Source organism: Rutilus rutilus (genome assembly GCF_951802725.1).
Source record: "Rutilus rutilus genome assembly, chromosome: 21".
Taxonomy (NCBI): domain Eukaryota; kingdom Metazoa; phylum Chordata; class Actinopteri; order Cypriniformes; family Leuciscidae; genus Rutilus; species Rutilus rutilus.
Window position 1 is genome coordinate 28222702 of NC_140226.1, and position 15838 is coordinate 28238539.

General features: G+C 37.2%; 1 protein-coding gene across 2 annotated transcripts in view; it reads right to left on the reverse strand.

Annotated features, from left to right (window-relative positions):
• Positions 1-15838, reverse strand: part of slc24a4a (solute carrier family 24 member 4a) — a 58760-nt gene that overhangs the window by 14473 nt on the left and 28449 nt on the right. For both annotated transcript variants that reach the window (XM_084393532.1, XM_084393533.1), the window contains 7 exons: positions 5339-5415; positions 4939-5013; positions 3954-4038; positions 3773-3876; positions 1347-1421; positions 472-497; positions 335-388 (listed from right to left, as the gene is read on the reverse strand). In XM_084393532.1, the coding sequence (XP_084249658.1) occupies positions 335-388; positions 472-497; positions 1347-1421; positions 3773-3876; positions 3954-4038; positions 4939-5013; positions 5339-5415 (496 nt within the window). The remainder of the gene's footprint in view (positions 1-334; positions 389-471; positions 498-1346; positions 1422-3772; positions 3877-3953; positions 4039-4938; positions 5014-5338; positions 5416-15838) is intronic.

Below are 15838 nucleotides of genomic sequence, written 5' to 3' on the forward strand. Positions count from 1 at the left end.
ACACGGAATTACCAATCCCAAGGATTCTTGTTGAAACAATTGGATTTCACCCCCAAAAAAATAAAAAAATAAAAACACGAACAGTGGCCGCACCTTAAGTCAGCTCAAAGTAGCATGTCAGTATACCAATACCAGCTAAAATTAAGGATTCAATACCTTAAATTCTGATACCACAGAGTAAGTACTTCAATAACACACTCCTTGAGTTATTTAAACAGTTAAAAATGAATGTGTAAATTATAAATAATTAAAAAAATATTTGAAGGCTCAATGGTTATTTTAATTAAAATAAAGAATCTGATGTTTAAATGAATATACAAAAAGGAGGACTCACTTCATGATGACGATGTAGCCAACATACATGAAAATCAGTACCAGACTCTCCCACCTGCAAAGAGAGAGGAGGAAGCCAATCAGATCTCTGCCTTCAACCAGTCAAGATAAGGTATACTCAGACAGAGGTTCACTTACCACAAAATCTTGTCATCGTAAATAAACTGAAAGAAATAAACAGTCTGTAAATAATCATGGAGTGGCAGCAGAATTTCAGTGCACTTGGTAATTTTCATTACATATTTTTTCCTGCATTTCCTTCACAGATGAATAATAGTCTAAACTATATAAATATAACTTAAATATTTACTAAATAACAAAAAAATAATAGTCAAAGATTAGATCCAAACCAACCAGCCAAAAAAAAAGTGAACAAAGATGCATGTTTTTGTCTTTATATATCAATATTATGTAATCAATATTAATAAATGTATATTTAAGGCTTATTACAAACTATTACTGTATATAAAGATATACAAGTTGTTCTGGAGGGCAGTGGTTCATCATATAATTCAAAATGCTTTATAGGAGTTGTTGGGACTGTTGAAATCTTTTGCTGTGATTTCCAATTAGCAAAAGCAAAAATTTATATTCTGTCATTAATTACTTACCCTCATGTCGTTCCAAACCTGTAAGACTTTTCGTCAAAAAGTTCTTCATTTATGTTCCGAAGATGAACCGAAAGTCTTGCGGGTTTGGAACGAGTAATTTATGACAGAATTTACATTTTTGGGTGAACCAACCCTTTAACAGCATCTTGGATTTGTGTTCTGAGTGGTTACTGGTCCATATAAAAACACTCTAGCAAATGGCAGCATCACTTCCAGTTTCTTCATAAAGGCTTCTAAGCCATTGTTTAACAAGCTCAGAGCTCCTAGTATATTTGTCCTGAAAGTTTTATGAATTATTGCTAATTATCAGTTTCTCTGTGGAGAAACTTAATGGGATTTTTCCTTCCAAAACCTTCTCTACTGTACCACTTAATTGACAGATCTCATTAAATTGACACTTACTACAATAAGGGCAACCACAGAAAAAATGTAGTAGGTCGAGTCTCTGAATACAGCATACTTGGTGAGATAAACAACCTAATTGGAAAAGAGAAGAGCTTTGTAAACAGAAGTCAACAAAAGCAACTATTCTTTTAAGTGTCAGGTCTACTGTACCCTCAAGTTTGCCACATGCAACAACAAAAAGCCGTTTTTTTGGCCGGTTGCAAAAACTGCTAAAACTCATCTTACAAGTTAGTCATCAAATGCTTTCCTTTAAGACTGTTCACAGCTTTAAGTCAGTTACATAAAAACACATATTGGTCTAATAAAAAAAAAAAAAGACTGATTACTAGGGCTGTTGCGATAACCGCAATATTGTAGTATCGCGCTACTGACAAGCCAACCGCAGACGAATGCAAGTAACCGCAGCAACCAAGATATTGGCGTTTTCTTTTTTCATAAGGCTATACCCTTCTTGTTTTGAACTTCGTGCATGTGTATTGAATGTTAAATAAGTTAATAATGATAACAAGACTGTTTTTATCATGGGGATTTGTACAGAGGCTTCGTGGATTTGCACTAGTGCTGCACGATTAATCATGTCAAGCCTACGCGATTATATGACGCAAAATGCTGCTAAACAAATAAGATAAACAAATTAGCGCTGTTAACGCAATTAACGCAGCATCTGTTAATTTTTGGCATCCTTTGGCTAGTGTTACATGATCCCGCTCTTATTCATGCAAATGCTTTTAAACCATTCATGCGCGGTAAGACAAAAAAAGAACGTGCTGTCAGTGAATGTCCTCCTGACACACACACACACACACACACACACACACACACACACACACGACCCACAGATAGACGCGCGCCAGTATCAAGTTCTCTTTCGCGGTAGAACGAACAACACACATGTATGCCAAAATGAACGCGCTGCCTGTGAATGTCCTGACTGACACACAGAAAGACTCGTGCTAATATCGCGCGTGCGCACAAAACAGCATGCCAGAATACAGTTCTCTTTCGAGCTTGAACGAACAATAACACACACAATTATGCCAAAATGTCTTTTTGTCGAGTATCTTCATAACATAAGAGTAGTCTTGTGATGAACGTGAAGAGTTGTGACTCGTGAGAGAATGAGGCGCGTGTGAGATCCGCGTCTCTGACAGCAGCGGCTGGTCTTAAAGGGACAGTACACAGTAGCCACTAATTATATCTGTCGCTAAAGTTAATCAAAGAACAAAGGGAACAGAGAAAAACACTCACTGCTCTTGACTAAAGAACTTTTTTCTTTAGGCAGATTATCACTAATCTGTGTGTGCATTTATTTTCCTTGAGAACCAAGCAAGTTGACTCATGAAACCATTTGTTTATTATATCGCAATCGCAATATTGACCTCTATTATCGCAATGACATTTTCCCCAAATTGTGCAGCCCTAATTTGCACTTAAGCCTAAACAGACAGTGAATTAGAGAGACCAACTGAGCGCGTGCGATTACCTGCGTCTGTCTTTAAAGTCAAGTCATATACAGTATATTCGTGAAAAGGCTGCCGTGTCCAAGGAAAGTGAAATATTTGTTGTATCATCATCCTTTTAACGTTTAAGGGTATTTACCATGAATGGCGTCAGTGGTCAGCATTCCACAGTGCAAGGAAAAAAATCAGCGTGTCACACATTGAATCAATGCCATGTTGGCCACTATTAAGTGAGCATCAGCATCAGCTTCAGCGTTACCCATGCATGCGACACATTGATGTTCAGCTGAGCCTTGAAAAGTGGAGCTCAAAGTTAAAAATAATTAACACCTTGTTTCATTACATCTATCTTTTAATGAATCAGCGTTTTTGAACATGTTCGTTGAATGAACGGTTTAATGATTCACTCAAAGACAGTCCGTTGCCGTAACACTCAGTGACAGCCTTTCAATGCGCAGAGACGCTGTTTAGTTTCGGTTACATTGGTAACACTTAATTATATAGCAACAAATAAATCTAAATAAATGGCGATAATACTGCATATTCCTTCACCGCGACAGCCTTACTGATTACCCCTAACTAACTTCTAGTTGGTCATACTAGTTCTTAAGACAGTCTTAACATAATAGCTGTGTTTATGCAACTGGCCCCGGGCCTTAATTTCTCAAAAGAAAAAAACATTTAAAAAGGTCTTTCTTAGACAACAGTAACCTTAGACAACAGTAACCATAGTATCTGTCTGCAAATCCTGTATTTATTGTGGTCTAATTCTTACATTGATTTATTTTTAAACATTCGCTTTCAAAAATTCCACTCTTTGAAATGAGAATGAGAGAGAGAAACCAACAGCAAGTCTGGAGAGTAATTTTCACATTGCAATGCTCAGATGAAAACATGAAAAGGTCAAGAGTTTCAGCAGCTCCGAAGGAGGGAAGCTGTAATAGAGCTCAGAAAACTGCTCACCTGCCCCGCAAAAATCCCACACACGCCGATGATGCACAGGATGTTGAACACAGCTGAGCCCACTATGGTACCCACACCCACATCTCCATGTGTAATGAACACACCTGCAGAAAACAAGAGGGTTCTAATCCACAGCAACTATCGACACATGACTAATGCATAAGCTGTACGTGTGGCTCACCAATTATAGAGGCGAACAGCTCTGGGGCGGAGCTTCCAGCTGCCATGAAGGTCGCTCCTGCTACATCTTCACTCAGGTGCAGTTTCTAATGGATGGGAGGAACATACAAATTCACGCAGAGGATGTGCGAAGGCCATAATTAAAAGGTCTAAATAGACTCTAGAGATGTGCAAAACTGTCAGTGGGCTGCACGAACAATTCCTTTAAGAGCTGCTAGTCATTCACTCTAAAAGGAGATTTTTACATTCTTTGATTAATAGAAAGTTCAAAAGAACTATGATATGTAAAAATGTCAGTCTTTACTGTCACCTTTGATCAATTTAATGTGTTCTTACCAAAAAAAAAAAAGAACTTATAAAAAAAAAAAATTAATGAATCTTACTGAGCCCAAACTTTTGATTTTTTTTTTTTTTTTTTTGTGTAACATTTACAGTAGTCGTGTCATTGCATTGAAAATATCTCCATAAAAATTCTAGTTCTACCACAAAAATAACAGGTTCCAAACTACATGAAGGGAGTAAATACATATTACACACATATTTATTTATTTTTTAGTAAACTATTCCTTTAAGGAACACTGTATAATTAGGCTGGTTTTAGGGTCATGTCACTGATCATTGACATATTTCTTAGGGATATTTTGACACTAAATGCAGAGTAATTGACATATTCAACAATTACAACAGCTAAATAACTATAATCTTTAATAACAGATTTTAGAGGATTACGCATGAGAAGCTGTACAGTAATTTGTCTTGAAATGTATTGTCAAAGACAGTGATTTTTTTTACAAAGGCGATGCTTTGATGGCTAAAGTACAGCATGCAGTCAACATGCAAAAAAACACAAACCAACCATCCTGACTTATACCTAATAGAGTTACATATTAGTATAACCTTAACTAGCATTCGACATTAAAGGATGATGTGGGGAATTCTGGGTTTAGAAGAACAGCTCATTGTTACCGCTATACATTTATTCTTACCTCACAGATCTTCTCTAAAGAGGTCACGAAGTAGTCGTCACAGACAATAGCAAGGGCCAGAAACATATATAAAGCCTGAAATGGAAAGCAGAAACCACAATAAACCCATTAAAGAAATTAAGACAAGAATGAGATGCACCATAATGGGGTTGATGTGGAGAAATAATTTAAGCGGTGTCTAAGTGATCTTCTGTTCTATAAGCAGTTGTTGACAGGGTGGCCTCAGTGCTGTGAACTCATAGTGGCAAACTCATGACCAGTCACAAATGACAAAAAGAGCTGACAAACTATTTATAATTGTCATAAAATTGTCAGACATGCACCATTTATCCTGGATGACAAGGTCAACTGGTGAGCAAGGCTAGATGTTGATTGACGTGCACACACAAAGTTTGCCTACCGCAAATATGTGTAGCAGAACAGCTCCTTGTGTACGCTGTCTGTTGGTGAATACATCCACGGGGAACTCGAAGATGGCTGCATTGGAAATGAGAAAGAAAAAGTCATTTTGGCGCAAGTTGTCACTTTCCATGAAATGATGGTACAATCCAAAGAACGATTGGAATGTGTGGGCAACAGAATATAAATTATGCCTACAGGGACATACTACATAATCATAATGCAAGAAAAATACATTGTACGTAGTACACATGGTCACCAGTGCATGGGACTGCATTTATTATTTCACACACTGACACACCACAGCCATGGGAAAAAGCTAAATTTAGAAATAGGAAAGAAAATTACTGATACATGATAGCATGTAAGCAGTATAGTAAGCTCAGAGAGACTATTCAGTGATGCATCCAGTATTGAGCTTTGCTAGCGGGATGCCTCACTTGCTACACCTAGTACTCTTGGATCTGGGTGGGTTGAATATGGATTTACACACCCAGTATACCAGACTCAAGACAAATATTATAGATGTAGTGTAGTTAAAATGTAAAAAAAAAGATAAGCCTATGACACTTGGGGTCACTTCCCCTATGAAACATCCATTTGCAGTGAAATTTCTCTAATGCTTTGTTTGAATTTTGAATAGTAACAAAAGAGAACAAATAAATAAAGGGCTTATATAATATGCAGGCTTAATGGGGTCACTTATCATGAGATACATCTTGCAGTGAAATTTGTCTAAAGTAAAAAAATTGTCCAATACATAAACTAAACTAGCCTATATGAATTAAAATAAAATATGTGGGTTTATTAGAATCAGTTCTACTATAACAGACAAGGTAATTAAGCAGTTAACTAGTCCAGTGGTTTTCAAAGTGTGGGGCACAATCAGCAGAAAAAACAAAAAAACAAAACGGCATTCAAGTGCGTGAATAACGCTCTGCCTTAATAAAGCGGCATCGAACGGCAATTACACTGAATTGTTCTTCTTCAGACCGTTGACTTGTCACCATTAAAACAAGCCCAACAAAGAAGTTGCTCGCCATAGAAAAGCTCCTCTTCAGTGGACGAATCACAAGCTGTTATTGTGAACGCGGCACTCCGCTGCTGTGCCTGTTCCGGTGAGAAGATGAACAAGAAGCTGAGCTTGTGATGTGAGGCGCTGTCAAAAGCTGTTATATATTGGCACTTTTATATATTGTTCATCCACAAGCATCACTGAAATATTTTAATGTTTTTGTTTATTTAAATTAAAAGTTAAGTTCTGATCTATTATTTTCTCTCACTATTATATTAATTAATGACATTACAAAGTAAAACTAGATTTAAAAAAAAAAAAAAAAAAGGGTTTAAAGGGGGGTTTACACACACACACGCGGTCCAGGTAAACCCTACGTTATTGGGTCAAAATGTCCCCACAAGGATAATTATACCATTAATTTCTTTCTTAACAAGAATCAAAACAGCTTATAAATCATACTAAATTATGTTTTTAAAGGCGCAACCAAAAAAAAAAAGTTTGAGAACCACTGCACTAGTCTAACAATAACACAAGTCTTATGGATATACTTTTGAAACCTTAAATGTTTATTGCCTGGATCTGTGTATTTACATTGTGAGTGCCTCACTGTAACCATGATTTTTATGTTTGACAAGAACAAAGAGACGAGTCCAAAATCATTTTCTGTGATAATCAACATTTTGCCACAAATGCAGTAGACAGAGCTTATATCCATATTTGAACCCAGGACATTCCTTTAAATCTGGTTTATATGCCTCCAAGGCCTGTTAGAGCAAAACCACTAAACATCAAAACCTCACAAACACATGGCTGGGTAGGTCACACGTCAGTACATTCTGTCATGGCAGCCCTGTTTGTGACCCGGGCAGCCCTGTAGGTCAAAAAATTCCCAATGGTACAAGATGCTCACTGTCATGGCCACACTACCAAAAAAAAAAAAAAAAAAACTCACATAATTAAATCAACATCATGCCATAATCTATACAGGCAGCTGCCACTCTAAAGCAAATGAAATCTCTTCAGTACTTTTGGTCTACTGATGGGGACAACCATAACGCAAGTTGCCACGATGATGCTACGGTGTTGTGAGTGGTTGCTGGATATTGCTAAGTAGGGCTGGGTATCATAAAAAAAAAAAATTGGTATGGATACTTTGACTCCGATACCGGTTCCTGAATGATAGTTTACTTTTAACAAGATTATACATCACATATTACCCAAAAAAAAAAAAAAACCACAACTTGACACACACCCCATTTACGAATGATTGGAATTCATTGAAATTCACACATTTAACTACTAAATCTGATGTTCACAAAGCGTTTGAGAATCCGGAGGAGAGTTTTTGGGAAGATCCGTTTTATTTGCAAATTGCTCCGAATGTACTAAAGTTTCATGAATGAGGACCATTGTATGGACAAAAATGTAAACTTTTTTTATAAAATAAAAAAAATTAAATATTAAATTTGAAAAATAAACTACATTTTCTGAAAACAACATGAATGGTTCTTGGGGATGGGAAGTCTCCATGATATTCTGGGTCATATATAGGCCCAGCGTTTTGCTGGATTTTTTTTTTTTCACATAACAGCATAATAGACTTAAAATACTCTGTCATTTATGGTCATTACAGACTTAAGAAATATGAAAAAATAAACTGTAAAATCTCCACTTTTGTATGCGTCCACTTACAATCGAAAAAAAAAAAACATTGTGATAAACGGTATGATTTCTGCCTCTCCGTGAACTTTTTTTTGGAGCATGTCTCTAAACTTAAAACTCAGAGAATACTATTCACACATACATGAGCAATATATCGGTCTTCTTTTAAATGATATAATTCAAAACGAAAACAAATATTCTCTGTTTATGTAATCTGTATGAAAAGAGAGAGATATATCAGTCGTTCTCATGGCAACTCATTATCTGCTAATGTGAACACGCCTACGGAGAGCGTGCGCTATTGAAACGCAAATGATCTGAGGCGATCCTTGAAAACCTGTAAACGCCCATATCAACTCGATAAAACTCATCAAGTTTTGCTATGAGGAATAATAATAGCATAACAGTAATATAATCCTGGAAAAATGTACCATAAAATTTTCATTTCGAGGAGCAACGGATCCAGCTGAGGATTGTGAATAGTAAGCTCCTTATTCTTAAGTGCTTTGTTCTAATCGCGATATGGAATAGTGTCTGTAAACCGCAAACAGACTGTTTAAATATGTGTCTACGGGTGAATGAACGGCACAGATGTGCACTGTTGTTTACTACAGGGACTTACATTAGTAAACATGCTATTTTTACATCTACTAGTTTAGCTTTTCCCAAACTAAATAGGGCCTACTTGCTATACTGAAAGGAGTAAAAATCGACTGAAATATGTTGAAATAAAATGTCTTAAGCAACGTATTAAACTGCAAATTAACATTTATATGCCCTATATTAACTTATCATAAAAACAATGTTACAGACAAAATTTGAATGTTTAGACAAGATTTCGTTGACTAGTTTTGGATAGATTATAAAGTTTTTACTGTAAAATAGACTACTACCACATCAAACAATTTCTGCTCATATGTTAAATACATAGTATGGGATGGTTTGTCAAAAATAAATTAGATATTTAATTATCAACTAAGATGTTATTATAGTGTTTGTTCCAATGTAAATTCAAACGAATGAATCCTTAACTTTGAAATACGCATGATAAAATGTATGCTTTTTACAAAGAAAGATTACACTTGAAATAGTGTTACAATTGTAATTGTTGATTACATGTGAAAACTTTAATAAAATAGCAAAAAATATATTTACAAGGTAGATATATTTACATAGGTCAATATAAGCCTTCTCATTAAATTATTTATATTTATATTTATATATGGCCCATATAGCCTATTTGAACAGGATTTGTTTCCAGGTATGACTGTGTACTCAAAATGTGCTTTTGACTTTCATTTATATTTGGATTATAACTATATGATTGATAGATTGATAGATACACGCATACATACCTGACTGAAAGGCTCATTATGCAGGTCATTGTCTTTTCAGGTGTGAATCACAGCATTATTCATGATCATTCCTTCGGATGAGACGTTAAACCGAGGTCCTGACTCTCTGTGGTCATTAAAAATCCCAGGATGTCATTCGAAAGAGTAGGGGTGTAACCCCGGCATCCTGGCCAAATTTGCCCAGTGGCCTCTGTCCATCATGGCCTCCTAATCATCCCCATATACTGATTGGCTTCATCACTGTCTCCTCTCCACCAGTAAGCTGGTGTGTGGTGGGCGTTCTGGCGCAATATGGCTGCCGTCGCATCATCCAAGTGGATGCTGCACATTGGTGGTGGTTGAGGAGATTGCCCCTTCTATGTAAAGCGCTTTGAGTGCCGAGAAAAGCGCTATATAAATGTAATGAATTATTATTATTATTATTCACACCCCCACGCACATTGCCTTTCTAAACAAAGTGTCTTACAAAATTTATATCAATGCATTGGTTTATGTGAATGAATAGGCAGGATGATTTTCACATAATTTTGAAGCAAAAACTCAAGGCGACAACATCCATTAGTCAAAAGTCTCGTGGACACATTTAGTAGGCTGTGTTTTGTGGCCTTGTTTCAGAAACTTTTTTTTGTTTTTTCAATAACCATGCATAAACATTATTTTCTCAAAAATACAAACATGTTGCTCACATATGGTAGCCCTGTTTGTGCTGAATGGAGTGTAATGATACCTTTGCCATTAATATGTTTATAAGCAACTGAAAAAAGCACAAATGTCATGGCATGTCAAAACATCAAGGATCCCAAAAACACCTTAGGTGTTACCCTAAGGGGCAATGCAAGACAGACTTTTCCACCCATATTATCCTTCAAAGCAAACACCAGTAATGAAAGCGTCTGCTGTGAAAATGCATCAAAAACGGCTTAAATCTTCTACTGCCAACTCATTTTTCAGTCTGAAGAGCTCATTAAAACACTCGAGGAACTAATAGCTCTCCCCGTTAAGAGTAATCTACCATAAATGACAGCAATAGCGGCGTGATGTTTTATCACAAGCACCATCATCGTTTCCATTGTAGTTATCTGAAGGGTTGAGAAAAACGAACGAAATCCCAACGTTTTATCCATTAAGTGGAAGAGAGTCATTGGTGCCCTGATCACATTTCCCTTCCCACAGCTTGCCCCTCCCATATCACGAGAAGGAGAGGACACCCTCAAGGTCGTCTCTTGAGAAAACCCACAGAGCACATGCAGACATACAGAGTATCATGCACAGCCTACCAGAAACAAAATAGGCCTACACATACACACACTCCAGGCATTCACAGCAGCCAAATCCAAGAGAACTGAACTGCTTGGTGCTACTGAATACATTATAGGCCTACTTGCATATAGTAGCTACATTATATTTTGAAGCCAAAGGGTTATATGCAAAAAAAAAAAAAAGTGACCCATGAGTGCACATGCAAAAGTTGCCACCATAATGCTACGGTGTTGTGGGTGGTTGCTAAGCAGTTGCTAGGGCATTCTGGGTGGATGTGAAGCCATTGATAGGTGGACCCAAATCAAATAGCCCACCACCAAGTCTGTTTCTGGTCTCTAGATATGGCACAGATCCCTCCTTCAATTTAAGCCTATAGGGTACCATTTTGCCCATCAAGCAAAACTCCTACAAAATGTCTGATCGTTTAGAAAAGTAACAGCAGTTTCATAAATTTGTGTAACAAAAACAATTAAAGTCATTGGGGTCCAAAACATTGAACCTCAATGACATGTCATTGTACAGACAAATAAAAAAAAGACATTTTGTTTCCCATAATTAAATTAGTACAGTTTATATTATACAGTGCATAGTATAGCCTACTTGCATAGTGCATCAATTGGGACAAGTCTTCTGAAAAAGCATAATCGCTTCATATGATAAACAGATTTAATAGGCTTTTATTCATATATAAACAATCAATCAACATAGTGCTTATCAAAAATTGCAAACAAAGAAGGTCAACCATGCTTGCTTGACACACGAGAACAAATAAGGTTTAGGGAAAACGAATATAAATTAGTATATATGATTAAATATCAGCGGATATGAATGAAGCAACCATTTTCCATAGGTGCTGCTTCTGTAAGACGGGACTTCATGTGGTATTCAGCAGGACCTGCTGCTGACAGTGTAAGTTGTTTTTATCCAGGTTGATGCACTTGTGTGAAGCATCACAATCTCTTGCAGGTAAATCTATTAAAAGTCCTTAGGAGCTCTTGCATGCTGCATCCATTATTAATGAAAGTACCGATAAAAACAATCTCTCCCTGTCTCTGTGGACATCATGACAGTGCTTTCAGGTGGAGGTTTTGTCAGTGTCTCCAAACAAATGGTGAACAAAATAAAGTACAAGCATGTATGGCATGTGCTTTGGGTTTGTATCTGCTATACAAACAGCATATAGGATGAGCTACTGTGGAGAAGCATCTCTGGTAGAGAGACCATATGTGCTTCGTTCTCTCCCATCATCAGATGACCTTTTCCATCAACGTCTGTCCTGATGTGAACACACATGGCAGGATCAGCGCCTCGCAGTTGGACATACTGTGCTGAGCTGGAGGTGTGTGTGGTTGTCAGAGTGGCATGTTAAAGTCGTTGCCTTATGCAAGAAATCGTAGGATGTGTTCAGAATGGCATATACTACATACTACTAAGGGCTGAGCGATATGGCAAAAAAAAATTATCACGATAAAAAAAAAGTCATATCAGTCTCAGATAATTATGATGAATGTCAAATCTGTATTTCTTTGCAACTAAGTGAAGTTGTAGAAACCAGATCAATAATTGTGGTTTTAAACTACTCTTTATTGTCAGAACATGACAAACACTTCACGTTTTTGAACGCTTTAACCTTTTTCAGTCATTTTTCCTTCAAATAAATATCTTAATAGAAAAATTAATTTCTTAGTTTCTGCATGTGGGTGATATAGTTTCAAATCATGAAACAGGTTTATGTTGCCAGACTTTGATGGCACGTATCTTCGGCACAGTTTGCAGTGCTGGCTGTATGTAATATTACATGTTGTCACTTAGAACAGAGATTAGATTTGACAGTAGCTTGATTTGACAGTAGTAGTAGTAGAGTTAGGATGCAATGCAAATTTATGTTCATTAACAAAAACAGTAGGGCTGTCACGATTCCTTGATTAAATTTGAGTACTCGATTTAAACAAAATCCTCGATTGCAATTTACCAGTGTTGAACCATCAAAATACCGCAAGTAACACATTCCATAGGCGAGAATTCATGAAATGCATTATTAGACTGTTTTCTAAGGCTGCATAATGTATTAAAGGTGCTCTAAGCGATCCCGGGAGACGTTACTTCTTGTTGACATTCGAATTGTTGTCAAACAAAACGGAGGCTAGCTAGACCCTCCCTCCTCCTCATCCCGACTCCTCCCTCCTCCCCTCCCTTCCGGCATAAAGGAAAGTCAAAGTAGTCACTACAAACAAAGTTAAGTTTTACTGATACTTCATTCAATGTGTAATGTCACCAAGTTAGATAAATGCTTTTATATATTGCAGAACAGAATGCAGAAAAAGAGAAACATTATCTTAAAATCGTTTAACTTAACGTTATAACTATAGCTCCCATACAAGGACGCAATAATAGCAAGATAACGTTAGCTTCGCGTTTCCCAGTGAGCATAAACAACGGCGGCGTCGTAAACAAATTTAGTCAAAGTTGTCAACAGCCTATAAATGAACATTCAAATTCATAAACAGTGGATGAAAACAATCATTTACACAAATTGTCTTGAATTTGCTTGATTATTTACAATAGAGATTGATCGCTAGCTGCTAGAAACATATGTTGTATTCACCAAAGTTAACGCTGACTACATAGTTCTAGCTAATTACATTCTTGTGTTGGTTTGGCGAACATGAACGTCAGTTTAGAAAGAAATATGGATTTACCTGTTCTGCAAAAACAGAGCAACTGAATGTCGGATTGGAAGCCCTTCTGCCGGCGGAGTTCTCGCCACCTTTCAAAGGTTTTTCCGATGTAAACTCGGTACTTCGCGCGTTCCTTATCCTTGTCCCTCTTCTTCGCAATTTGTTCATCGGAACGTCGTCTATTTGGTCGTGTGTCGGCCATAATTCAAACTTCCCTCTTCATGCTTCTCTCTCCTCCACACCCCCTTCATGTGCACGTGCACTAACCCCCCAAACACTTCTTGTCGGTTATTGGCTGGAACACTGTTTGTTGTGTTTTGTGGTGCGGGTGAGCCCAGTTTGTTTTTGTTGCCATTTGTGGAGCCTGTGGTGTCTAGAGAGACAGCGTTTTTTTACAGTGTGTTCAGGGGACAGGCAGCTAGCGGATAGTGAGGAGATGTTTGCTGAATGTGACAAAAAAATTGTTGGCCTAAAAAACGCGTGGCATCACTTAGAGCACCTTTAAAACCATACCATGGAATAGTGCTATTGTAAATCAACAAAGGCTTCGATTTAGTTAAATAAATATACTGTTCACTCTGTTTTACAGTGAATAAAAGCCTAAATTCAATCTGTTCATCATATAAAGTGATCGTGTCTCTTTAGAAAATGTGACTAAATTTTTGTGATTCCTTTTATTTATTTATTAAATGATAAACATCTTGCAGATTCTGCAAGAGGGTGCAAACTTATGCAGTTAATTGTAATGTGTACACCTATAGGACTCTCAAAGTGGACTGGGCATGAGTGATTGCTGAAATGGGCTAAGCTAGTCATCCTGTGGAGGTGGTCCTGTTGGGAATGAAATTTCATGTTTAACTGTGGATAGTGTGTGGTTACTGCCAGTGATTACAACCCAGAGCACAACCTAAGAATTACACCAGTCAAGGTCTGTAAGCATTTAAATGTCAAATAGTTACGAGTCTTTTCCTGAATAAACGGCGTAGTTCATAAACGGGAGCAATCCGGAAAGAGCACCATTAATTTTGGATGAAATACAATGCCGCCTCTAGCCCCATCTCTATCTGACAAGTCTCCCACTGTGACAGCATGTTTTCTTTATTCAACAGCTTTACAGTTATGCAGCATATCTAATCTAAGTGTATTAACCTATGTCAGTGCCTGAGCTTGCAGTAGTAACATCTTAAAAGTGCACACACAAAGCACAACACATTCAACCCTTTTCCCTTACGAACGATTCAATCAATCTTTTCCAGACTGTGAAAAATGTAAGTTCCTAAAATAACCCCTCTTCACAGGCACAGGAGCATTCTGCTTATTCAATTTTCAGTCATCAAGCTGGCATCCAACCCAGACTGTCTGAGCGCTCTCTCTCTTTCGGATTACTTATTGATTTGAGCTGCTTCTGAGGAGCACAAACATAATGGAGGCCGCTCTCATCAAAGCACCTGCTTGTTTGCCTATGTGAATGCCTCTTCAGTGCGATTCTCCGGTTACCAAAATCACAAGAACAAGCAAAATATCTTCTTTACAGCTATAGATTGAATTGTGCATGTTTGAATTCTGAACATAAATGCAGAAAGAACAGTAATAGGGCCAAGTGCTCTCTTGAGAATGCTGTTTGCGCGTTTTTATTAGTTGTTTCATGTAGTTCTTGAGCTGAAGAGATTGGTATGATGCCCAAATCATATTAACTTCACATAAACTGACAATGAAGGAACATATTGTTTATTAAAAAGAGAAACATAAGCTTATTAATGACAACCTACCCTATAGTCTCAGCTTCAGAAAGTGTCCTGGCAAGATCTGGCCAGCTCCAATTTGATTGACTGATTGCTATGCAAATTCCATAAATCAGTGTGCAATTCATTTTAATCTGTCTGCTAGGAAGGAGTGTTTACCAAGTACTAAAGATGCTACAACAAGCTCTTCAGAGGAAGCAAACATAGAAACAGAGCAAGCATAAAATCCTTAAAAGATATCTGAGAGGCACTTAGTATCAAGTAAACTTGATATTCTCTATAGTCAGGACTGTTTACAGAATGCCTATGAAATAATTGCTACTCATTACTTTTAGATGGATGAAAATTCTGACCACAAAGTTGCAAGACATTAAACAAATTGCTTAAGTGTAGTCTGTGCAAGCTTTCACAGAGATTGCTGTATCAGTACTTGAAAGTGCCAACACTTTGCACATTGGCTGATTATTACGGTATCATCGATTTCACATTTACCTGCTTCTAAATGTCACAAAGCTAGAAACTCTGGCTGGTTGTTATGTCAACTTTTCTTCTGTGAGTAGGTTATTATTGGCCAGAACAATATTGTGATGTACTGTCAAATGTTTTACACAGTGAGAGTATACATTTACTGATGTTTTGTGAAACACCTTAATTTAATGGCAATATGAGGGCGGACACTAAACCTCTCAAGAGAAACTGCATAAATGAACAGCTATAGGCATGCGTGGGCACTGTGTTGATGTCTACAGTAAGGGATGAACAATGGTTTAAGGAAAACATAAGATG